The sequence below is a fragment of the Paecilomyces variotii genome (assembly GCF_004022145.1).
Source record: "Paecilomyces variotii strain CBS 101075 chromosome Unknown C8Q69scaffold_2, whole genome shotgun sequence".
NCBI classification, from domain to species: domain Eukaryota; kingdom Fungi; phylum Ascomycota; class Eurotiomycetes; order Eurotiales; family Thermoascaceae; genus Paecilomyces; species Paecilomyces variotii.
In genome coordinates this window covers 2,676,368-2,701,423 of record NW_021167141.1, presented here as the reverse complement: position 1 = coordinate 2,701,423, position 25,056 = coordinate 2,676,368, and the positions used below count along the sequence as shown (strand labels likewise).

Genomic DNA, 25,056 nt, shown 5'->3' with positions numbered 1-25,056 from the left:
CCTTCAGTTCTCTCCTGGATGCTCGTTGGCCCATCACCACCTATAGCAACTAGTCCATAGTCCATGCTCGAACCTCGAGACGTTGACCTAACTCTCTGCACGTCCACCTGCTCGACTCTAGCTAGTCTTTCTTTTCCTAGTTCTTCTCTCCGTTGCACGCGCTACATCCGCCCCAAAGGGACAATCGATCTGCTAGATTGAGAGAGAGAGAGAGAGAGAGAGAGATTGTCCTGTCCGCTCGCTCGCTCGCTGCTGTCAAACAATCGTTCTTCCCCCCCATTGTTATCTCTTCCACTTAAGTCAGTCGTTACTAAAAAAACTACTTCTTTCTTTGGTCACGTCTTCCCCTCTCTTTCCCCTCCCCGCAAAGAATCATCGCCTGGAATTCTTGTTCGACACGTCGCAAATCCAGGCGAACACTTGAGATTTGCGAACCACTCTATAACCGCAGAGTTTCCTAGCTGTGTCGGCGCGTTGGGAATAGGTTCGAGGTGTTTGATCGGTGATACCAGGGAAGGAAACAAAAAAGGCCTTTGGGGAGCTCCGGATCAATTAGCTCTCTTCTCGTCCTTTCACCCCCGAAACGCGTTGCGGACTGGTCCGGAAATAAGTGAGGGGAAACGAGATCCGGAGTGTCGTCACGGTCGAGGCTCGAACTGAGGTTCAATCGTGATCTTGGTTCGCTGACCCAGTCTCCGGCCGGAGACTCGTGTGGTAGTCCAAGAAAGTTATATCCATAGCTTTGGCAGTTGAGACGACGGGCAGATTCCAACCAGACCAACATGGCTCAAGAGATACCCCCCGGTGGTGGACGGGCAACGCCTCATATTCGGCTCAATTCAGGTCGACAGGATCCCAATGTCGATATGGATTCTCCCAGCTTCAGCGCAGCACCCTCGCCAGTATCCCGCAACTTGCTACCGCAATCACCAGGTCTACAGTCACCCGCGCTGCGGTCACCCAACTCTCCCGGCGCATCGGCCGAGTTTCTGATCCCCCCGGTGCGGACCTCGCATCGGCCGCGGGAAGAACTCGACTCGCCGCAATCTCCAGACCTGTCTGCTTTCTCGTCGAGGCGGACGAGTTGGAGCTCCGACGTGGGGAGCCGGAGCAGCAGGGCCTTCTCATACAACCCGTTCGAAGATTCTAGAGCGCCGTCGAGGGCGGATAGCAGTGACGATAACGATGTCAACACGCAAACGGTCTCCGAGAAGTACAATATTATGCCAACAGAAGGGCTACTGTTGTTTCCGGAGGACGTTGAGAAGGATGACTACTTGCACAATCCCGATCCTAATGACAAAGACCGGGACTGTGATATCTGCAACACCAGAGGTTTAGTCAACCTGGGTGGTCTTATCATCTTCGCAGCAGGCCTGCTGTGTCTTTTCATTGTATACCCTATATTGTATGGATCCCCGTGTGTTACCTTTCCTCTTCCGCAAGAGGCGTGCTAACCTAGAGGACCATCTGCAGAACATTCGTCCGGAGATTTGACTCGCCCGCTGTTTCGCCATGTGCTGGTGATCCATTGTGCTTGGACGTGGGCGAAGTTCCGCTGTTGAAGAACATTCGGACCGGCCTGATCGACCCCGATACACCTGACTCGGCCAAGTCGATCACGGCAGCCAATGGGAAGACTTGGGAGCTGGTGGTAAGTTCGGAGATGTTTTCTACGGATTTTCTGGGGAGAAACAGAGTACTCACGTCGTCTAGTTCTCCGACGAATTCAATACGGATGGCCGAACTTTTTACGATGGTGATGACCCCTACTTTCAAGGAGTCGATATTTGGTATGGTGTCACGATGGATCTCGAGGTCGGTTTGACCCTTTCCCAGCCAGCACATGACAATGTCCTGGAAACTGACTCCCTCAAACAGTGGTACGATCCCGACGCTATCACGACAAAAGACGGCGTTTTGGAGATTCGATTCGACGCGTTTCAGAATCATGATCTGAACTACCGATCTGGCATGCTTCAGAGCTGGAACAAGCTATGTTTCAAAGGTGGACGACTGGAGGCCAGTATCTCCCTCCCGGGTCGCGGCGATACCGTGGGTTTCTGGCCCGGCTTCTGGGCGATGGGCAATCTAGGTCGTCCGGGTTATGCTGCTACGACAGATGGCATGTGGCCGTACAGTTACGAGGATATCTGTGATGCTGGTATCACAGCCAACCAGAGTTCCACCGACGGAATCAGCTATCTTCCCGGCATGCGTCTTCCTGCTTGTACTTGTCCGAACGCCGATCACCCCTCCCCCGGACACTCGCGTTCCGCACCGGAAATCGATGTTATCGAGGCGTCCGTCGGGGCCTTGGATGACAAGGGCAACATGGTTGGTGACGTATCTCAGAGTTTGCAGATCGCCCCTTACGACATTTGGTACATGCCAGACTATGGTAAGGGATACGCAGTGCCCCCTCCGCCCGGAGATGTTCATGTATAGTTATTGACTGTGATTAGATTTCGTGGCTCTCTACAACCCACAAATTACTGAGATCAACTCGTACCGAGGAGGTCCTTATCAACAAGCCATGTCTGCTCTGACCAAGCTGAACAATAAATGGTACGACGGGAACGAGTACCAGGTTTATGCATTCGAGTATACCCCCGGCGCAGACGGCGACCTGACCTGGTTCGTTGGCCAGGACAAGACCTGGACCGTTGATGCTCGAAGCATTGGCCCGAACGGAAATGTCGGACAACGTGTGATTCCTACCGAGCCCCTGTCGATTGTGATGAACTTTGGTATGTCCAATAGTTTCTCGAGCATCAACATGACAGCCATTGGAAAGCTCCTCCCTGCAACGATGCGCGTCGACTACATTCGCATCTACCAGGATCCCGATGAAAACTTGATGACGTGTGATCCTCCTGGCTACGAGACCACAGAATACATCAAGAATCATCCGGAGGCGTACAGCAATCCTAACTTGACACATTGGTATGTTTATCTCGAAAGTATACTCACTGATAGGGACAATGATTCTAACGCGCTCGCTGTAGGGAACAAACGCCGTATGAATGGCCTAAGAACACTCTTGTGCACGGATGTTAAGCATCCTATTTAATGACCCGTATGCGTCCTCGACTATATTATCATCTGTTTTCTAATTCCTCGCCCTTCATTTAGTCGCCTGTGAGCGACGTGGGCGGGTGACAGATTCGCTTCCTCTGGAATGCGTGTTTTGCGGCATCGGATTTGGCTTGGCTCCAGCACCTCCTGCCATTTAGCACCTTCATCAACTTCTTTTTAGCGGCATTGTATGCATGGAGTTGGGGTATATTCCTCTTTCCAATATTTTTTTTTTATTTCATAACGTTTGATTTCTCTATTCCCGTTTACGGTTGAAAGATCTTCGAGGAAGATTCCCGTTTATTCTTTTGTTGTTGATTTTTTTTTTTCTTTTCTTTTATCATGGGATCCGATGCTACGTTTTCATCTTCATCCAAATGTGTTGTGTTTTCTGTGCACCGTTGGCTGGCTCTCTGCTGGATACACTCGATTTCACCCACGTCTAGTGCTCACCAATCTTGGACCATATTTACCTCATCGCATCTTTGTGTGTTTTGTTCGATGTCTTTGTCCCAATATTCGGGATTCGATGGTGAAATATACGCTTGTCCTGGATCTCAGATGCGTCGTTGGTGTTTTTCTTTTCTTTTTTTATAACCTTGCCCGTCTCCGCGGCAGAATCATGCGGATAATGATATTAGCGGGGCTAATCAAGATCCTCCGAAAATGGAATGAAATGATATCCTTGAAACTTCACAGTGAAGGGCTGCATTCGTAACTTAATGTATATGCATTAACGTTGTAGATTTGCTGTTAGCGTTTTAGGAGGTTGCGCTTTGCATGTGATGCGATGACTAAGCATGTGCCCAGTGAGCTTCATCGAGATCATCACTGGCCGGACTACATGACTTTGGATATCAACATCACTCCAACCGAACTAGTAAACAACTACAATGTCCTGAAGACACTTTCCTGGAGAGGTTCCTGCAATACATTCCTGAGCACAGCCGCACGAGCTTACCTCGTAAGCTGAGATAACTGCGTCTGTTGAATCTCTGTTTGAATCGAGCGGTGCACAAGTACCTACTTACACCAACTTCCCCGCAAGAAAGGCTGTATTTCCGTTGAGGATTTTCCTGTTGAATACATCACTCCTCCGCGCCAAAAAAACCGCATTGAATTGCATTATATCTCTTGTCCTTGTTTCTTAATGGGACCAGGTTATTGAAACTTTCGTTATTATTGCGCTGTTTCTTTCTTTTTTTCCTCCTCCGGCTTGAGATATATCACTTTTCTTTTCTCCGCTCTACTCTTGCTTCGAAGTCAGAAGAAACCCTGAGTGCCTGCTGTGCGGGTTGGGAAATTACCTCCACCCTCCTCGACCTTCTATCATCGCTGCATTCGAATAAGGACCGTTGGGAATCTGTATAGATTCTTTCGTTCTTTCTTTCTTTCTCAAACCAAATTCCACTTCAAGGAGTCTTATAACTTACCAGCAACATTTACTCCTCTAACCCCTCTTTTTGTCCCCCTTTTCTCTCCATCTTGACTATATCCACAAAGTCTGAAAACCAGCTTTTCGCATTTTACAATGTCTCGCCAGACTACCCTCCATCCTCGAAACTACCGACGACCAGGTCAAGAGGAGGAAGATGCAATCGTCATCGATGATGAGAATGATGATCTGATGCAGATTGATGCGTCGGAGACGACAACGGCAGCAGGTCGGTTTCAGTATCAGCAACAGCAAAGACAACAGCAACAGCAGCAGCAGCAGCAAAGGATGGGATATGGTATGTAATGTTATCACCATCACCATCATCCATTCCCGATTTTCATCCAGGATACACATGCCCCTCCCCCCAAATCCAAGGACAGCCATACATACATACATACATATATATATATATGTACTAAAATACTAATGCTGATACAGGTCATAGACCCCACGACCCCAACTCAGCAACAACATCCGACCGCGCCCGAGACACAGGTAGAGGATACCTCACTGCAAGCGCGTACGAGAAAAAAGCCCGTAGTATCCATCGTGAGGGGAGACATTCTGCTCTTTCAGTCTTGTCGGATCGAGAGTTACTTATGATTCAGGCGTTGGCTGCTCATGAGGTATGTATGCCGCGCACTCATTCATTCATTTATTCATTTCATACACGCTCTCTTGCTTGCTGTGTATAATACCAGATCTCCACGAGGCTTTTTTCCCCGTAAAACAATCATAACAAGCCTGCTAACAAGGTGAGAAAAAAAGACAATCCCCCAAACCCGCCGTCGTTTCCTCGCTCAACTCATGGCTCCCGACGACCCGCGCGCCGCCACCGCGATCCGAATGGACCGCTTCACAGCCGCGGGAACATCGCATCTCGTTCCAGGGACGGTTATTGATGTCTACGAAGACGACGATGCGGGCTGGCGCAGGCCTGATGCAAGTCATACCCCGTCGAAGAGCAAGGGGAAGACTCCCGAACGGGATCGGGAGCGAGAGCGGGATCGCGCGAGGAGGAGTTCGGGGAGACAGCGTCGAGAGCGCGAGCGGGATAGGAGACGAAGGTGGAGTGGTTCGGAGAGAGAGTTTGATAGTCAGGCTATTTGATGCGTTATTGGTATGGGTCTTGTTATTATTATTATTATTATCAATGGGTTAGGCTTTTAGTATGGTGATTAGAATATATTGAAATAAATTATCATGTCAAGTTTTTGATGTTTTTTGCTTTTTCTTCCGTCCTGTGGTCATGCACACATACAGTAGGTAGACATGACTTAGAGCTATATATAGGAAACAAATGTCATTTGTGGAAAAAAAAAAAAAAAATCAAGACCACTGGTTGAAATTTGGAGTATCCCTTTTCATTTTGCATTCATGCTAAATACATGGACGTTCCAGCAGCGTCGTTAGAAAAACACAAGAATAAGCATGTAATGTACAGTATTCCTAGGAGATCGAGAAATTGGAAGAAAAAACTTTCTCGCAAGTCACATCCATGTTGACCTGCACTGTTCGTGAAGCGCTGAGACAAACCTCTCAACGCCACAATGTTCAAATATGTTGTAGACATGGGTATAAGATAATTTCGCAAGACAGTTATCCTTGCAACGGATTGGATGTGGCCGTCTTGCATTGGATAAATGCTGGTCAAGGACGCAGAAATCTGGTTGCGCCGTTTGCGATCAGAATCCCTGTTGTAAAAGAACCCTTCTTGACCAGCCCGGGGGGAAATGGCGACAGATAACATAGTATCACGCTACGGTGGTGCCGTAATTGTTGCTAGTTACCGCTGTCGTACTCCTATATTCCCAGACTGACTGGTTCAAGATCGTTGCGGCAGCCAGACCACCGAGCCTTAGATTTCATCTTCATCTGAGTGAGCACGTGCACCACTAGATGGTTCGGAATTGATAAGACTCTCTGCATCTCCGACCTGCTTGCGTTCAGAAACCTCTCTGGTCCGCACTTTCGAGCGGAGAGCTTGCGTATTCATTGGCGTCAATCCTCGGGATGGCGATGGCGGTGGAGGCGGCGAAGGCGAGGCAGGCTCTTCGTAGAGAGGAACTAGTCTTTTGAAAGACGAGAACCGTGCGCGCCCATCCCTCATGACTGGTGATTGTCATTGGAGAGGCTCCGAACTCGATGAGAGACGGTTGAGATGGAGGTAGACGTCTGTACCATAGCTGTGGAAGAGGAAATGTCAACATTTAATTCGCTGCCAGACCCAACGATCAGAAAGTACGTACCCTTCCATGCTGATTAATTTCAGGTCACCTCCGAAATACCGAGCATACAGTCTGCTGATCGGTAGTCCATACCCAAAGCCAGCCATCGGTGCTTTGAAGTCGCTCTTGTCAAAATCGGGATCCAAGTTCGGTGTCTGATCGACCGTAGTGTACATGTACGTCCAGACGAGCGGGATCGACGATCGCGGGATGCCACCGCCCTCGTCCGAGATCTTGATGGTGATGTCCTCTCTGCCTTCCGCTACGATGACCTTGGTAACGGGAAACTCTTCCTTGTCCGCTCCATGGGTCTCGACCACAGCACGCAGAGAATTCTTGAGAGTCTCGAACAGCATGTGCGACAGATGACCCGGAACGTACATGAAGTTGAGATCGGGTTTACAGACGAGCTGCACCTTGGGAGCTTCAAATAGTCCGTAGTGATCCTCACAGACAAAGCGCGCGTTTTCGATTGCTTCCAGGGCCAGCTCTCGTACATTAGTCTTGGTGCAGATGATACCCACGTAATTCGGATGGCGGACGGCTTTTTGTTCTGTAAGCGCGATATGCTGACCTATTAACATTCGGATACCGATACGCGACATATAGAACCGGTCGAGGAAAGACTGTATATTTGAATCAATTTGCAGACGCTGCCGTTGACGCTTGTATTCTAAGATACCCTGGGCGACAGTAGTGACGACTCCATCGTGGCGTCGCTTGACCTGCTGAAGCAACTTCGCGAATCGTTGGTTGTAGTCATCGAGTTCAGGTGGCCAGTCTCCTCGGTCATCGGACGGGACAAAGTATCGTCGGGTCGCTGCTCCCTTGGCCTTCCCATTGCCGTTCTCGTGTCCATTCGTCAGGGTCGGTGAAGAGCGGTATTGGCCCTCTTTGATGCTAGGATTTTGTGTCGCTTCTGATAAGATCTTTGATCCTCCTCCGTTGGTTTTCATGCTGTTCAACAGGCGTCCCCTGACCTCTTGAGTGAGGGAGGGCCGTGGAAGGTTGATGATTTCCTAAACAGATGAGCCATCTGAGTTGCGGAGAAAGGCAGTGCCCGTCTAAAAACATACCTCGAATGATTGTGCATACCAGTTTCGCACCTTCTTGATGGAAGGCATCTCATTGAGGCCATCTGGAAGTTCACCAAGTTCTTGTACCCGATGTGCCAGACGGATGGGAAGCTCCTCGGAGAGGAACTGAGATGCGCGGAATAGAGTCCCTAAACGGAGGAGAAAGAGGCCATATAATCAGCAACTGCCTTTTGCGACTCTCACACGATTCATCCCCGTCCAAAAATACACATTGGAACTTACCAGTCGATGGACGGTCTCCGAACTGGACCATTTGCCTCAGGGAGACCCCAGTTGCGGGGAAGCTGGCATAATGCCTGATGGTGTCCATCAGGCGCTCCGACGCTTTCCACATAGTGTCAGGAGCTATCCAGGCCGCGAGGCCTGCGAAACGAGACAACTTGGCCACTGGTGATATAATTCAGCTCAATGGCAGAAGATGAGTCAAGTTGACGGGGTTTGAATATATCGCAGGGCGGACGGAAACGGAGAGCTCCCCACCACTTAAGGCCGGAGAATGGAGCTACCGAGGTCGAACGGCAGAGGGTCAATAGGATGGAGAGCACGCGACCTGCAGGCCTGAAGATTCCGAGAACAAGGGAAGATCAGGGAGAAGAGCAAGAGCAGAAAGAAAGATCACAGAAACATCCCAAGCAGAAAACAACGCTTTCCTTCTTTCTCCTCTTTTGCGGAGAATCTCTGCCGGTCAGGTGTGGCGTCACGTGGGGCAGCGACCGAGGCTTCCTAGATGGCAAGACGACGAAATGCCTCGTTATTATTAATTATATTTCAGCCAAGCGATGTCCCAAGACTGTCGTGAGCAGCAGATTCTCCTGTGCGACCTTCATCGAATTGGCATTGGAAAGGCAGATGTGCGCGCCTCGGGTCTCTCCAACGTGAAGCTGGTCGGGATATGGCTATGTACTGCCGTATGAAGCTTCTCTCTTCTCTCTCCTCTCTCCTCTCTCTCTCTCGTTCTCTCATGGGCGCTAGGGACCGGCGCTCCTTAACTAACCTGACCTCATCGGTGACAGGCGGAACGCCAGAGCCTCCCCCCGGATCTCCCTTTTGCCCGAAAGATTTCCGGGACTGCGACCAACCCCACGAAATAATGGACTATATATACAAAAGCTGGAGAAACCTAAGAACGAGTCCTCCCCCCCAAGGTCCCATGGCTAGCGGATGGTATTCGCCCTCGTGCTCCCCGGAATACGGGGTTAAATTGTAATTCCTTATTCTCCGCCATAGTGGGAGCGATCCCCCATGGGACAACCTTCTGTCCGAGAGGCTTCTCTCCGCGCCTGACAGCCGGCCCGCCATCGCCAAAGCCAAAAGGTAGTACATAATACATTGTACTACACCAGAGGGCAGTGTGCACGGGGTAAGCCCTGTATAGATGCCAGAACTACCCAGGGAACGGTGTTATGATATAATGGCCTCGAGTAGGACAGCCCATCTGCATGCGTCTGCGGAAAGACATCACGGTAAGGTAATGATGCTTTGGACTCGATGGTCGGGGGGGCATGCATGGCTTTCCGACTGGTAGTGATCGACCTTCCTAAGACCCATCGTCTTCCAGGAGAGCTGCCTTTCCCTGTTCAAGACCTCCGTTAAAGTTGGCGGAATTCTCCTTCCAAGGTCCCGTTATGCAAACCGTAGGCGACGATCTCCCACCATCTCCCTCAGTAGGAAGACAATGAAAAAGTATATCTCGTTGGAATTAATGTACCCCAGCTGGCGCCAGCCCAGGAAATGCACGGACATCGCTTGCGCGTTTGTGAGATACCAAATGGCGCCTCCATGGCCGTGCTTGAAGTTCCTCTGGAACAAATCAACATGATAGCTGCATGCTCGTCGCACACGATCTTTTTCCATGAGGACAGCCGACGTCTGACTCCGGGCCGTGTCGGGGGTCCGCGCTGGACGAGCTGGAAAGGGGATGGAACAACTGGAGCAGAAGTGCCTTTTTCCGCAACCTATCCTGATCGTTTGGGCGCTTGAGCGTCAGGGATCAACTAAGAGACCCGTTTCGCGTTCGCGATCTCGTTCCGCCCGAGAAGTGGTGGAGTCCTGACAACTGTCTAGTCCACCCAGAGCTGCCGTCGGTCGAGTTACGGTTATATCGTCCTTCTTCGATCCTTCCAGGCCTTTAAGAGCCATTGGACGAACCGTCCCCTGATTTCAGACGGGCTCTTTGTCGTTTCTGCGCGGAGTCGGATTCGGTGCGGTAATGAAGGCACTATTCTGGCCTCGTCTAACGGCAAACATGGGTTTGAAGTATGGATCGCACCAGCCCGAACTTCTTCCGCTCTCTGGCTGCATGGATGGTGTCTGAATAGGAATGTTCTGGGCACCTGGCTTCTGTTTTTCTTCCCTGTCGGTGCTTTTTTTTCTGGTCCACTGGCGGAGGGCCGATGATGCAACCTCTTAGTGCTCGGCCTCGATCCTCATTGTTTTTCTCTCCGTACCCTGCATTCACCGAGCTTGCAAGCTTGCCAAAACAAGCAGCAATCCGGGCTTATCCCAGCTGTATTCGTGGAACCTCCCGCCGGTATTGGGCCTTATTGATGTAAATTGCAGCTGTAGCTGGTACTGGGGTTAGAAATTTACCCCTCTCACAGTTGGTTCATTGTGCGCCTGACGGAGGAAAAAAAAAGAGACGAAAGGAGAGAGGAAAAAAAAAGACCACACTCACCAAAAGCAACACGCGCCGTGGAGGGAAGCCCCGATTCTTTGTTCGACTCAAGCTTTAAATGAAGTCCGCTGGCAGACACCGCTCGTCGTCCCCTGATATCGGTTGTAAAGGAAAGCGACGATGTCGCGTCGCCGGTCATCTCACAGCGAAGCCGCGCTTACAGCGTCAGAACCAGCGAACCCAGCCCTGGCATATCCGTTCTCCAACTCTCACCAAAGCCATCAGACACACCGTCGGGGGCCTATTGAAGGGCCTTACGGACAGAGACTGACGCGTAGAGTCACCTGGCGGTCGTCGACCTACAAGCTTGTAGCATACCTCTATGTCCTGGCAGTGCTCTATATCGTCTGGTTGATCCGGGACATCTTCTTCCTGCCCTTCTCGTCCTCCTCTTCATCACCTGCACAGCGCAGTTCCCAAGGGATTGCTCCAGATGAGTAAGAATACATCTTCATACCACCGTCGTCTACGATAGGTTCAGTGTCAGAATGCTGATCATGGTATCTAGTCATTTGGCTCGATTTATGGGCAGTGATGAGTGCGGCATCTCTTCTACTTCTCTCTATACTCCTCCCACTGGTGACGGGGCACTGAGGAATGCTTATTGTCAGAATCGGGCTGCACTACTCGATGCAATGAGCAATGGAGGGCATCAGGGGACTGGCACTTCATATGACCCTCAAGGTAAGCCTTCCAATAGGAGGACAGTCTCCGGGGACCATCGCAGATGAGTGCATGGCCTTTTTTTCTTGCCTTTTTGACGCTGTAGTCTAATCTCGAGATTGGATAGGTTGCCACTACCGGTGGTTGTCGACAGACGAGATCTGCGATGTGCTTAACCGTTTCGACGGGATTGTCTTCGTCGGGGACGGTCCTCTTTTCAGCATTTATGCTGCGTTCAACATTCTTTTACGAGAAAATCTGGTTTTTGGATCCTTGAAACAGTGGGACATGGATTCCAGACAGCTCGAAGAGTGCAAGTGCGACAAGCAGTTCTCGAACAGCCAATGCCTGGCATTTCGAATCGGTTCCAGTGAAGAGGTGTACAGCTACGATGGGAAGGCTTCGAGCAGGAGCCCCTACGTTTGTCCAGCATGTGAGGATCCCGCCATCCTGCTTCATGCTTCACCAGTGACTAACTGCTGTTATGCAATCTAGATATCCGTCATATTTTCTTGCCTGTGACAGGATCTCCGTCTCCCAGATCTGTCCATGACAAGTTCCAGGAGATAATGCCCGCTACCGCTGGTGGCAACAAGCCCGTTCCTGTGATCCACAGCCTGTCTTTGTCCACCTATCTCTCCCGCAAAACTGCGGCTGCAAGTATGGACGAATGGCTGGGTTTCGCCCGAGCCAGCGGACGAAAGGTCCCCTTTCTCTGGATTGGACCTACATCCGCTGGTTATCAGAACCAGAGAGATACAGTCGGATCGCAGGAAGATCTTGCTCTACAGCAGTATACGCTTGATACCGCTAGAACAGCGCATAGCAAGGGTATGGAAGTTCTAAGTATGTACAACGCTACATCGGAAGCAACGAGTCTACACGGCTCCTCTTCTGGAGAAAAAACCTCTTTGATGCAAGCCATGATGGTGAGTTTTGTGCCTATTGATACGGAGGACCTGGTCCTTCAGACACGAGCAATAGACTAACCTCTCTGTAAACTATACTAGATTCTTAACTGGCTTTCACATCTGTGAAGACGTGTCTGGAATGGCTTTGAAATTCTTGCGCAAATGACATGATGCATTCGATTTTGTTTCGAGAAATTTCTTGCGAATCCGATCTGAGCCGACGACCGTCATGATCAATTGAACTAGCCTTGCTGAATTTGTTGATATTCTCTGAAGACGTGACCTGCACTAGACGAGATATTTTTTCGGTATTCATATTCTGGCGGCACATTTCGCGAATATGGGAGGATAACTCATATTTTCTTCTCATAAGGTGCTCCTTTACTGTTGCTCTTCTCTTTCCTTTCTCTGGAGACATTCCACCCTAACTTGACCTCTCCCCTCGTCCCTCTTCAACTTCAGGTGCTTCCCAAAATTTTCGTTCTACTGGAATGTTCAAAAGTTTATATTCTTGATTTCGCTCTCGAGCCTCGTTTATCGTTCTACATCTTTGATGTTGTGCACTGGTGCCGTCTGATTGTCTTCTTTTCTGACCTACTCCACTTCACTGTACTGCCGCCTCCCTCTACGACCTACGCAAGGCTCGGGCATCAAGGGACTCAAAGACCATGCGGCGCCCGGGGGCAGGTGGGTGTTGATCAAAGCATTAGCGAGCGGGGTTTCAACATGGGAGGGCTATGATGGTAGCAGTATACTGTCGCCATGCTGGCTGGTGACGTTAGTTTTATGATAAATGATGATCCAACATCTTCTGCGTCTTTCTATCTCTATCACTGTCACTAGTTGATAGGATGCCCAGACGATGAGTACTTGTACTATAGACTAGTATCCTGTTCTGCTCCCTTTCGTTGCCCATCTGATATGATACTAGCAGGGGGCCTGGGATGCAGTTCACTTGGCTGCAGCTTTTAGTTGCACCTGCAGGGATCAAGTTAGATAGTCTACCCGTACTAACTAAGCAGCGCGGGTGTTTTTTAGATTAATTATCCAGAGCGGTTTCTTGCTCCACGTACAGGAACATCTGCCCATAACCCCACCAAACAACCTAGAGTAACAAACCACAACATGCAGTGTAGTTCACAATACCCTCGCCTCTTCTTCCCAATAGTTCGTAGATAGTTCCCTCTTTTCCTCTCTTTCCCCCGGACAATTCCGGCTACTGTGCTGGCACCTCTTAACTGCCCATTATCCTATTCAGACAATCAGGCTGAAATCCAAACCATCTGAGATCTATATCGGGCTAAATTGGGTCCGCCCTCTGCATAAGTGCATACTCTACTCTACGCAGCTTGTTTTTTCTTTTCACACCTCTCACTTTTTACGGAGATTTTCTCTTTTCTAACTCCTTTAGGCCTATCTATCTGTGAGCAAGGGTCAAAAAATAAAATTCCTGCTCATGCACCCCTCCTATACCAACCCACCCCCCCGTTCTGTTCTTATGCGAACACCTGTCCGTCGCCGGACCGTTGCGCAGTAACTAGTTAAGTAGCAAGTCCCGCGCGAATGGCCGGCACGTTGTCAGGCGGGGGATACCGAACCAGGGTACTTTTTTTCCATCTTAGTTTTATTAATATTACGCTAAAGTCATCATGTCACTACTGTTATTATTATCATTATTATAATTACTATTGACTATAACAATAATAATAATCATTTAGTTATATTAGCAAAATACTAGCGAACTGCGTATTTACTAACTAGGTGCTAACTAGGTAGGTAACCACGGATACTTCAGACGGGCCACATCCCGATCTTTTTCTTATCCCGTAGCAACCCCCTTGAAGAAAACCTGGTAATTAATTAAAAGCGGAAGATCAACACCTGCAACGGCGCGGGATGCATCGACCCGTTTATCCTTCCCGGTGATAATTTAGAATAGCAAAGGTGGGCCGCTAAAGAAAAAGCAGAGTTGACTCGTTTACCTGGAAAAGAGGAAGAGAAAAGCAATACATAGCCGGAATTACGGTGCCGCACAAATGACAGTGATGGACATGAAAGAGGAAAGAGTGGGCAGAAAGCTTGATAGCCAACCACCATAGCTAACTACCTAGGTAGCTGCAGAAAGAATAGATTTTGGCCCGACCCTGGGAATGATAATTCCCCTTAAATGGCGATTAACTCATCTTGAAAGGTGGATCTAAAACATGTATAGTCTGCGCTTTCTGGCCTCGGATAACAATACTTTGCTGGATAATTTGCTCCTGAAGGTGACGGCTCCCTTTCTCGCTCGCTAAGTTTGCGGAGTATACTTCGTCCCTTATCGTAAGCTGTAGAGGTGATTCATGGGGGAACGGGGGTCTTCAAATGGGTGATCATTTGATATAGATAGTAGAGACATAAGAGCGTCTTTTCAGTGTATAGGATAAAAGAGGTCTCAAATAACACATGATAAACTGCCTGCATGTTGTCAGGCGGAAATTTCTGAAGCCATAATTCTTTTTCCATCTTTGTTTTAACACTGTAAACAGCAATCTTGTATACAATTAGCCATGCTTAACCGATCGTCTGACATATATATATAGATATACCTTTTTACCCCTGACTGGATAATTAAGAGAACTATGTAAGTATAATAGTTTCACATCAAAGTTGTAACTTCACGAGTAGCTTCATACCTTTGAGCCAGGGTCTGAAGCCCTGAGACGGCTTCTGCTTCCTGAATGTGACTCGATATTAGCCGTGTTAAAATTATATCGAGTTATTATTGTTCGATAACGTGCCTCCAACTCCTCAATTTCCTGCTCAAAAATTAGTTAACTTATTATCTTCTAAGAATAACTCTTTATATATATACCCTGGCTTTGCTCGCCATCATCTATATAAATATATACGGTTAGCGCATTTAGTAACGCTTGTCAATAGTAATATAACCGGATTGTGAATTATACCATTATCTTTTGCCGGTTTTCCTTAGGATATCTATTAGCACCGTAGTATTTAACTATAAATTCAAGGATTTCTTACAGCAAGCTGATCAGTAAGAACCTATAGATGAGGTAATATAGTAAGCTCGCTCTTGCAAAACCTCTGGTCTTAAGGAATATTCAGCGGTCTCGCAATGGCGGAGAAATGTGGCACGAACTTCCGATAGTAGTTCATAGATGCGAGTCCTGCTTCCAATTGTTGTAATGCCGTAAGGAAAGCTATTTGGCAAACTGTAGGTGTATGAGCCTCCTTCCAGGCAGCATATTCCTTCTCGATTTCAGGATTCCGGTCAAGGGTAAAGCGCCGCAGAAATTCATTCGCATCGTCCACATCTGGCGCCCAATCCCATTTGATCAGGAGATCCGCAGCCTCTCTCAGTGCGCGCAAGCATTCGTACCATTCCTCCTAGATCTCAATTTCCTTAAGTTAGATTAGTGGCATACATACTTTCGTCTTGATTAGGTCCTCAGAATCTTTATTGCGATCGTTTGTTTCCCCGAAGCCAAGTTTCATAGTCCGAACCATACTTCTTTTGATCGAGCGATACATCCACAAAGCCCCCGCAATATCGGTTTGAGTCTTCAGATCATTCTTGTAGCGGTTGACTTTCAAGATCCTTAGATTCTTCACCGCGTCGTTATATTGAAACTGCGCTCGCTGGGTGATACTGCCAAAGGCAGTAAACGTGTGGAAAGATGTTTCCCCTATATTGCATTAGTTTTCTCGCACCTTCTCTTCTTGGGTGCTGATACCAACCAAGATATATGGTGGCCCGGTGCTGAGACGGAAGGATATGCGAAATGGCAGTTGCGTAGCGAGTGCTGTAACGAAAAGATCATCAATCTTCGATCTAAAGTAATACAGGAGAATTACTTACGACATCCACTTTTTCCTGTTGACAATATAGACATATCAAGGGCTAGAACGAATTTATTGCAGTAGCCTCAAGGTTTAATAACGCACTTTAGCCTGTTAAACCGTTAGAAAGATAGAAACTAGTAATCATATCAAAGGATAACTGGCATACCGAGTCGTCGGCCCTGTACCAGCACTCTGTGGCATGATGGCCCATACTGCCACAAAGGACACACTATATTTTCTGTCCATCTGAATAATATTAATGATGGGCTGTACCTAAGCCTCCGACGCCAGACAGCGGAGAGGCCCTTTGTGAGCGCCACATACAGCCTCCTCCGATATGGGTGGTTACATATAAACAAACTCTGCTCCGGATTCCCCCGGAAGATGCGGCGTGTGATGCCATTAAAGGCTGCAGAAAGTTGCAAATGTCAGTCTTCGCAAGACTCATAAACTGTCATTGAGATTATGGAACTGGTTCGGAGTTTCCACGGTATATGAACAGTGCAGCTAGCTTACCCATTCTGCTATTCATTGAAACGCCAGATACGCGAGCATAGGCCAGTAGAATCTAAACCACAAGTATGATATATGTACGTGTTGAGACTAAATACCAATGAGGTAGTCAGACCTATTTCTATACTGTTCTCAAGGTAAGCAGGCTTGGCGACTTACTTTTCCCCAATATCTGCTTTCGACAGAAGCATATTATTAGCCAACTCTATGTCAAGTAGCACATAGCTTTGCATAGAGATATCCTCACGCGTGGCTCGTTCTTCTGCCGCAGTTAGCATAATTGAATCAATAATTGTGGCTAATCGAATTCCAATGATTATGGCCGACTTACGAGCTCTATCTAAAAGGGCCTAATCTGTGAAGTTCGGGACTGTTAGCACTGTTAGTTGAGAGGGGATATAATCACTTGCTTAGTCTCGATAATTCTGTAAGCTAGACAACGTCGGCAAAAATACGCCATAGTATTCAACAGAGACTGATATATTTCTATAGAGAGAGACACATTGCTGAGTCCAAAGACATAGGAAAGAAGAGGATAACCTTCGATTCTGATCAGTCACTCGGAGAATAAAAGAGAGTGAAAGGAGAAAGGAGGGGCGCTTTTCTAAGATGGCAAACCGACTCCCAGGCACTGAGGGCAAGTCTCGCGCACTTGTCGAGACTGGATTCGGATTTTGGACGCCCTACCCCCGACCGATACTGGTCTTCGATATAAGGCTCTCATGGTTATGTACAGAGTTCGGTTTTCACTATAGGTAGTTGTGAGACTTCACGACCTTATATCACAGACACTGAACAGATTCATCAATGATGGTTGGCAGAATCATTCACTCACTCGGAGTGCTTAGTAGCCTGGAAGGCAACAAGAACCTCTAAAAGTGAAAGGCCACATCTATTATTTTCTCACATTCCCTGTCTGTTAATAACTCGTATTTATTACTGACATAGCTCTTAGAATCAATATCAGTGATTGCTCTGAATCTGGCCTGCATCGAATGTTTCTCCACGTATACAACTTCAATATCATCTTGATTTCTATTTGAAGTCCGATGAGGTCATATTCCACACTCGTATCTCTGAGCTTCTGGAGAAAACAAAATGGCAGGCGCATACTCTCGTCTTTCACCGGAATTAATGCTCATTATCCTTGGACACGTACCGGACCTCCCTTCGCTTTACAGACTCATATGTGCATCCGCAAAAGCTAATGCAGCATTTGAGAGTCACCCTGGTCATCTCTTAGACAAGATTATCGAACGCTCAATCCCCGATTTCAAGCACTTGGCTCGCATGGTTGCCATTCTGGGTTCCCTCAGCATCCAGACCAGTCCCAACGCACACTCAGGGAATCCGCCGTCGCAGCCGACCTTCGAAACGTTGGTAAACAAATACAAAAATCTTCCTAAAGATGTGCTTACTTCAGCACCACCATCATTTGCATTTACGGCTGGCACGCCAGGGCCTCGCTACCTGTTGCTAACAGCTTACCGCATCGAAAATCTTCGACCTAGATGCGTCGCCACTCTTCTCCAGAATGTCCATGAACAATTGTTCTCCAGGCCCGTGAATGGGAAAACTGAGGAAGAACCGGATCACACATTGAAACAATTCAGACCCGGCGTTTCCTTTACGCCAGCCGCTTTATGGTATCCGTCATGTATTGACAGGTTTTGGGTTGAGCGTGCGCTTTGGAAACTCATAATTTACTGGAATATTCGAGCAATTGATCCGGATGTCGCTACAGTCCACCCTGATTTTCGTCGATACAGCGTGAAAATAAGACATATAAGCCCCAGCATCGGACCCGAAATGAACTCAGTGCATTTATATGAGTCTGAAGAAATGAATTGCGTATCGGCAGCGATTCAGGAATTCTTAGACTGTGAATCTTTCGAATTATTTACTGCGTTCTTCGAAAGAACGCGGGGGCATACACTTCGGTCCAGCTGGGGGCGAGCTCAGCCCACCCAAGTATTTCTACCATTTTTTGGGTGGGCTAAGCTTTTGAACTAGAAACTTCAAAAATTCATTCAAAATTGAAAAAATAAAGGTATTTAAAGAAGAATTGAATCTTTATATAAGTGATAGCCTATATTTTACGTATAAAATATAGAACAAAATTAATCTAATAATGGTCAGCATCTAACGAAGACTTCAAGCTAAAGAAGGAAGGACAAGAGGATCTCGGGCGAAATTCGTAGTGGTTTTACTTCGAACTCTTCTGACTGCTTTCATAATATAGAAGGCGTTGTAGAAATCATCCGGCAGTATTCCGGGAGCGTGCTACTAGTCGCTTGCTGCTCGCCCAGTGCTGTTATATCGAATTTCTATGTGTAATTTACTAAACCCAGTTCTAGTGCACGCAATTTAAATCCTAAATTTCTAAATTTTATATATAATATAGACAAAGATATGAATTATTTTATAGCATTTTTGTATATTTTTATTATGCCTATATAGGCTAGGAAAAATTCAAAGTTTCTTCGGGTGCGCCCAGGTCTCGGGTTGTATGAGCTTTTTGGGTGGGCTGAGCTCGCCCCCGGCTACATCAATCGCAATCATCAGTTACAAATCAGAAAAGCATGGTCCAAATCCTCTGCGCTTCTAGAGGAGACTCAAAACTGGAACTTTGAACAACTAACGCCACTATCGCCAGAGGGGGGCTGACCATTGGGGTCAAAGCAGACGCTTCGCTTTTTTTAGAGTCAACTACATCCTTAGATATGCCTACTAGAATATGCGGCGCCTTTGTGTAAGCAATACGGAACTAAAGTTACAGAGCCGCGACATCTGCTTTCCTGATTATTATTACCTCGGTCTCTGCCTTTGGAATTACAAAATGTTGGCGTACTTCGGACTGGCGTATATGAGGGACAAATACCTTACCTAGAGTCTTGCTTAGGGCGTCCATGCTTATTGCATCCAAGGCAGTCCGATGACAAGTTTTATGTCTCGGATATCATAAAGACGCGATGGCAAGATGTATTTCTCCGAGAGCTGGTCAGATTACCGGGAGGCAAATGGCACGTGCTTTCAAAGGATTGCAAGGAGCTAATATGGCGTTGGCAGGATGAGATCAACAGAGAAATTTTCGAATTAGAACGGTGGCGGTACGGAAGAAATGAAGTTTGAGTTAATAAACCAGATTTTCATGGCCAATAACATGCAGATCTTCACATTTATTGGCCAATCTTAAGATATCTAACTAGTGATAATCTACATTTACTATGTGCCTTATTCGACCTTTCAATATCGAGTGCATTGGCACAGAAAGTGAGAGGTTAAGAAGTTGAAGTTTATCCTTTATCCATCGTGTCTTATGTGGAGGTGGATTGAGACGGAATGTAGGGTCTAAGGTGTATTGATATAGATGGCAGAGCATCTTTCTAGTTCGTAGAGCGAATGAACAAGAAATGATATACGTGTTATTGCGCTCAAAATTTCATGATTTATCCACCAGATAACCATAGCGATGATGCACGAGTCATAGTAGCCTCCGTACTTTGCAGTTCTTTTTGTCTAAACCTTCCAAGTTCGCTGGGGAAGAGCACGCAATGAGATCCTATGATGTTGAATGTCCCTATGCCAAGAAGAAAAGAGAACTTTTGACCCGAAAATAGTCGTCTGTTCCTCGAACTCTTTTTTTTATGTACCTGTAGCCGCCAGAGCGCCGTGCGGATGTGAGTCTATATCTATCAGAACTGTGTCCGTGGAGGGTCGACGAGCACCCTTCTTCACTGGGATCACAGACCCGGAACGCCTAGAAGACAATGATAAGTTCGTAGTGTGTATGTAGATGCAAGTGAAACCTGCTTAGACGTGCAGGTCGGCGACCTCTGCTTTAGCCAGGTGCGCCTCGTACGGCTTCAGCGCAGCACGGACTTCGGTTGAGGTGAACTTCTCGACCTGCTGAGGAGCACGTCCGACGAAGGTGCTGGGCTCAAGGAGGGCGTCCAGCTCGTCGAGGATCGGCTCGAAGAATTTGGTACGGCGAATACGCTCGATCAGGTCGTTGTTTCCGCCGTGCTTCTTGACGTTGTCTGCAGCCTGGTGAGAGAGGACGCCTATCGGCGAGTTAGCCTACAAGAAACATGCCCAATCCAAGTGGCGTGACCTACGAATCTCCTCGTGAGCGTCCTGTCGGGAAAGACCCTTGGCAACACAGGCCATGATAATCTGTGTCTCTGGTTAGCTACCCAACGGTGATGCCGCATCCTATTGCTTGATTCTTACGTTTTCACTGCACACAATTAGTCTCCGTGTTAGAACGAAGAGGGAAAGACGAGGGACTTACGTGGCCATGAAAGGAAGTTCATCGTTGACACGTCGCTTGATCACTTGAGGATACACAACAAAACCGGAGGTGACGTTGTCTGCCCGAGTCAGCTTACGCACGGAACATTGGGCACGAAATATGGCATACTCAAAAGGATGAGACAAGCATCTGCAGAGAGGTACAATTCAGGCAAGCTGATACGTCTGATAGCGCTGTCGTCCTGTTTCTGGTTAGTATACAGTAATCCGACTATGTACCATACAGATGACCTACCAGCGAGCGCTCAAACCACTGTGCAGAGTAGGTGTCAATGGCATCCTTCGGAAGGTTCTGGAGGTGTCTTCCCAGAGAGCAAAGACGTTCCGATCGCATCGGGTTGCGCTTGTAAGCCTGTTGATAGAAATCAGTCATTGTTCAATTGATGTTCCTGATGTTCCACCCACCATCGCACTGCTGCCGATTTGGTCCTTCTCAAAAGGTTCCTCAAGCTCCTTCAGCATGGCCAAATGGCGGATATCGATACCAATGCGCTCGCAAGTGGCTCCGAAGGAGCCCAGAGCATTTCCGACATCGACATCAATCTTACGAGAGTACGTCTGACTGGAGATGATAAAAGCAGACTCGAAACCAGCCTTCTCGGTCACCAGCTCGTCCAATCGCTCCACCTTGTCGTGGTCACCCTTGAAGATCTGGAGGAAAGAGGCCTGAGTACCGGTAGTACCCTTGACACCACGGAAGCGCAGGTCATTGCGCGCCCGTTCCAAGTTCCTCAGATCCATCAGCAGATCCTGGATCCAGAGACAAGCTCTCTTTCCAACGGTCACCAGCTGCGCCGGCTGTCCGTGAGTGAAACCCAGACACGGCAGGTCCTTGTATTCTCTAGCAAAGTTTGTAAGCTTGTCGATAACAACCGCCAGCTTCGGAATCAAAATATCGAGGCCCTCGCGAAGGATAATAAGGTCTGCGTTGTCGGTACAGTAGCACGAGGTGGCTCCCCAGTGGATGATGCCAGCAGCTGCTGGTGCAACCTGACCGAAGGCGTGGACATGTGCCATCACGTCATGTCTTCTTCGCTTCTCTTCTTCAGCCGCAACTTGGAATTCGTCGTCTTGGATGATGGTATGCGCCTTCATCTGCTCGATCGCCTCGTCGGAGATGGGAAGACCCAGTTCTGCGTCTGCGTCAATATGCCGCCCATTTGTGGAACAGGGAAAATAGAAAATTTCATAGTTGCCGCCGCATCGTACCTTTCTCGGACTGCGCCAGCCACAGCCATAGTTGTCTCCATGTCGAGAATCGCTTTCGAGGAGAAAAGAGATATTTCATCTCAGTGCCTGCGAATCACAGATAACGTATTGGTATGGTCCACAAACCATGTGGAGCTCATTGGAGGGAGTCATGTCGGGGGTACTTACTCGCATATCGCGAGTTGAGGGGTGTCTGGTAGATATCATTGCTGGCCGACATCTTGATAATCGCGCCGTCTCGGACGATCTCGTTGACAATTGACATGGTGTGGAGGGAGGGAGGGGGGAGGAAAAGGCCAGAGGCTGTGTGCGAACGGCCTGGGAAATTTTGGGGATACTTTCCTAGAACGGATGGCGATAGCGGGGTCTGGAACCCGGAGGCAGCGTTATCAGTCACGTGCACTGCGCCGACGCCGGACAGACAGGAAGGTCACGTGGTGATAGGGAACAGCATGATTCATAGATAGGGTAAGGGTAGTCTTATGCACGAATGCGTCTGCAAGCGATCAATCACTGGACCTGCTAGGTTGCATCTCTCATTAGAAAGGCGTCTGCTGCTATCCATGCAGACGGTTTGAATTAAACATGTCTATATATTCACGCAGGAATCTGAGTCCGGGCATTATGGTATCAAGAACGGACATAAATAACCAGCAAACAGATCCTGAGCTGGACTGCTCCCCGACGAACGCCATGGCTTCCAATGGAAAAGAAATTAGAGATTAATGTGATAATCAGGGAATGTCCTTCAATACTGGTCAGGCGCCAGGAGATCTAGGAAAGTGCTGCCAGTTGAGCAGACAAGCTTCCCTTGTCATACTTGACGTATTTGCCCCTACCCTTATCGATCTCGTGATAACGGTCCCAGAATCGGGCGTAAAGGGGCTCGATGACGGCTTGGATTTCCCGCGTCAGAGCACCACGGACTTCGCGCTCCATATACAGTGCCTTGTGGCGCGCCACAAGCTCATCAAAAGCGGCATTAAAAGACTTGAATTTCTCCTTGATTGTGTCCTTGTCCTTGGACGAAAGCGACTTGACGATAGAAGTTGAATCGACTGGCCCTCCGGACGTGGGACGTGCAGAGCCGCCGGTGCGGGAGGTATATTGCACGTCAAGGAGCTGCTGAGATGCTTCGCGCCATGCATCCAGATAGGTAGACGTGCCGCGTTTTCGGAAGGTATCGATTCTGCTAATGCTGGCCGGGCTTGACATATATTGCGCCAGTTCCGGGTTCTGGCGGATCGAGCGATCAACAATACAAAAGATGTTCGATATGAAGACGCCCAGCGTGGCCTTGGACTTATGGAAAGCGCGCCCACGAGCCTCCAGTGACATCATCAAGGCCTCTATCATATCGAGGATGAAGTGCGAGAAGAGCGTCGAACTATCCGGACTCACGTCAAGAGGTGCGGTGCTTGTCGTGCTTGTCGTGGATCGCCAGTTTCCGTCGCCAAGCGAGGTCAAAATGGAGGCCAGCGGTCCAGAATAAGCTGTCAAGGTAGTCAAGGAGCTCATCACCTCATTGACAAGTGGTACGGACCCGCCGTCAGGTGGAAGAACAGCAATACCAGCTGCCTTGCGTTTTGTCTCTTCGAGCAATTCCGCTAGAGAAGACTTTGCTGTCTCTCGCACGGGACGCAGTGCTTCGATGAATAGACTTTTCAACTCCCCTGTCTTGGCGTCAATACGATAAGACATTGCAGTCACTATTTCAATGATTTCAAATGCCAGGAAGCAGTCAGTCATCAAGTTTGCTTTGATATACTGGTTCAATTCGCGCAACGTCTTGGAATATTCTGCTAGAGCATTGCGGCAGGTAGCTTGCAAGGCTCGTCCCTGCTGTTCACCCGTAAAGACTCGGATAATATTCTCGTATTCCGCTGCTATCAACCCCTCCAAGGCGTTGGAATATATACCGATACCGTTGGTGCCTTGCTTGTATGGACCATCCGATGGTCTTCGCTTAACGGTATTGACGGAGGCAATTGCCAGATTCTGCAAGGTCGACGTTATGTATGGCCCACGAGTTTCGGCATATATAGAGATAGCTGGATTGTCGCCTGGGGTACGCTGGGTCCCTTGTGACGCTGCTGAGCTGATCGCGGCGCTGACCGGGCCCAGCTGCGCGAGTGTTTCCCCGGGGAGGGTCGGAAAAGGCAAGTCTAGAGGGTAGACTGTAAGCATAATGCAGTTTCGAGGGAACAGGGAACTGCAAATTATAATTTACCTTTGGTAAGATAGTGCAAAGGTTCAAGCGGACTGACGTGGTCGCGTAAGGCAGCGCGAAACATATCCTGAAGTTTCCCACTGCCAGTGGTCAACAGTAAGCTGAATTCAGTGATCGCTTTTTGGTTCGACTTCAGATTCGTCGCAGTGAGGTCTTTGAGGGCTTTATCGACTCGCTTGAGTGCTGATAAGTACTGTGATAGTCCAACACTCTCTGGTCTTCTCATTGTCAGCGGGGTTCCATGGGGTTGCAAAGCGGGGTTTTTCGTACCCAGCGCGAATGATGTCTTCCTCACGATTCTTCGCATCTAAAGGCTGTCGTAGCCGCTCGATCGCTTCATTGACTTTGTCGATATTGCTATTTGTTATCTGCAGCGACTGTGTATTGCTGTAGATGGGACCAATGGCTTCTTTAACCACCTTGCCGCTGGTCTCCAAGCGGACCAAGGACCCTTGGATCTTCTTCGTGAGGACATTAAGCTTGTCAAGGTTCGCATACAACACCTCCACCTCTGCGCTCTCTTCTGCAAAGGCGGTATTTCGAGGCGCGACCATGATTGCTGATATCTCCGTAACGGGGGTTGTGACGTCGAGGTAGTCTTTCAACAGCGACACGGCGTGTCTTCATCCATCCAGCATCCCGCTCCTCAGAAGGAACGAGAAGGTGCGAAACGGAACCACTGCTAAGAACAAGACGGTGATACAGCAGCTGTCACAGAGGCTCCCTGCCTCGTGCTTTAGATGAGGTGTCAGGACGCTTGGAGCTCCTTTCGATCTGCCCGGGATGAACCCTTGGCCGAGTAACTACTGGTAGCTAGCCTGCTAGAGCCTAGAGGACTGCGGGATATCCCGCGCT

At 48.5% G+C, this 25,056-nt stretch overlaps 8 protein-coding genes across 8 annotated transcripts; 4 read left to right on the top strand and 4 right to left on the bottom strand.

Moving 5' to 3' along the window:
• Positions 1-866: 866 nt before the first annotated feature.
• C8Q69DRAFT_398073 (putative beta-1,6 glucan synthetase) lies at positions 867-3,060 on the top strand (the record flags this gene model as incomplete). Its single annotated transcript, XM_028627799.1, has 6 exons — positions 867-1,420; positions 1,492-1,654; positions 1,717-1,818; positions 1,882-2,401; positions 2,466-2,946; positions 3,009-3,060. 6 exons carry the CDS (start codon positions 867-869, stop codon positions 3,058-3,060), a joined length of 1,872 nt encoding a protein of 623 aa, XP_028487805.1.
• Positions 3,061-4,333: 1,273 nt separating this feature from the next.
• C8Q69DRAFT_161403 (hypothetical protein) lies at positions 4,334-5,759 on the top strand. The gene is made up of 3 exons (XM_028625670.1): positions 4,334-4,811; positions 4,955-5,142; positions 5,285-5,759. Exons 1-3 carry the CDS (start codon positions 4,610-4,612, stop codon positions 5,624-5,626), a joined length of 732 nt encoding a protein of 243 aa, XP_028487804.1. The 5' UTR covers positions 4,334-4,609; the 3' UTR covers positions 5,627-5,759.
• Positions 5,760-6,452: 693 nt separating this feature from the next.
• On the bottom strand, positions 6,453-8,454 carry C8Q69DRAFT_161396 (hypothetical protein). Its single transcript, XM_028625669.1, has 4 exons — positions 8,064-8,454; positions 7,821-7,969; positions 6,766-7,763; positions 6,453-6,702 (listed from the first exon to the last, which is right to left on the bottom strand). Exons 1-4 carry the CDS (start codon positions 8,173-8,175, stop codon positions 6,639-6,641), a joined length of 1,323 nt encoding a protein of 440 aa, XP_028487803.1. The 5' UTR covers positions 8,176-8,454; the 3' UTR covers positions 6,453-6,638.
• A 2,181-nt stretch (positions 8,455-10,635) lies between these two features.
• Positions 10,636-12,215, top strand: C8Q69DRAFT_504803 (hypothetical protein; the record flags this gene model as incomplete). The annotated part of the gene is made up of 5 exons (XM_028632635.1): positions 10,636-10,952; positions 11,024-11,199; positions 11,306-11,611; positions 11,674-12,107; positions 12,189-12,215. The coding sequence occupies 5 exons, from the start codon at positions 10,636-10,638 to the stop codon at positions 12,213-12,215; spliced, it is 1,260 nt and encodes a 419-aa protein (XP_028487802.1).
• A 2,967-nt stretch (positions 12,216-15,182) lies between these two features.
• On the bottom strand, positions 15,183-16,136 carry C8Q69DRAFT_504802 (hypothetical protein; the record flags this gene model as incomplete). Its single annotated transcript, XM_028632634.1, has 6 exons — positions 15,183-15,479; positions 15,522-15,778; positions 15,831-15,895; positions 15,952-15,966; positions 16,038-16,043; positions 16,102-16,136. The coding sequence occupies 6 exons, from the start codon at positions 16,134-16,136 to the stop codon at positions 15,183-15,185; spliced, it is 675 nt and encodes a 224-aa protein (XP_028487801.1).
• A 1,238-nt stretch (positions 16,137-17,374) lies between these two features.
• On the top strand, positions 17,375-18,461 carry C8Q69DRAFT_517107 (hypothetical protein; the record flags this gene model as incomplete). Its single annotated transcript, XM_028633407.1, has 1 exon — positions 17,375-18,461. The coding sequence occupies exon 1, from the start codon at positions 17,547-17,549 to the stop codon at positions 18,459-18,461; it is 915 nt and encodes a 304-aa protein (XP_028487800.1). The 5' UTR covers positions 17,375-17,546.
• Positions 18,462-20,261: 1,800 nt separating this feature from the next.
• C8Q69DRAFT_397460 (putative adenylosuccinate lyase Ade13) lies at positions 20,262-22,191 on the bottom strand (the record flags this gene model as incomplete). The annotated part of the gene is made up of 9 exons (XM_028627778.1): positions 20,262-20,512; positions 20,567-20,624; positions 20,682-20,688; positions 20,743-20,821; positions 20,872-20,944; positions 20,998-21,114; positions 21,168-21,895; positions 21,972-22,058; positions 22,140-22,191. 9 exons carry the CDS (start codon positions 22,189-22,191, stop codon positions 20,262-20,264), a joined length of 1,452 nt encoding a protein of 483 aa, XP_028487799.1.
• A 554-nt stretch (positions 22,192-22,745) lies between these two features.
• On the bottom strand, positions 22,746-24,984 carry C8Q69DRAFT_496420 (putative exocyst complex component Exo70; the record flags this gene model as incomplete). Its single annotated transcript, XM_028632259.1, has 3 exons — positions 24,472-24,984; positions 24,202-24,419; positions 22,746-24,148 (listed from the first exon to the last, which is right to left on the bottom strand). Exons 1-3 carry the CDS (start codon positions 24,753-24,755, stop codon positions 22,746-22,748), a joined length of 1,905 nt encoding a protein of 634 aa, XP_028487798.1. The 5' UTR covers positions 24,756-24,984.
• Positions 24,985-25,056: the final 72 nt, after the last annotated feature.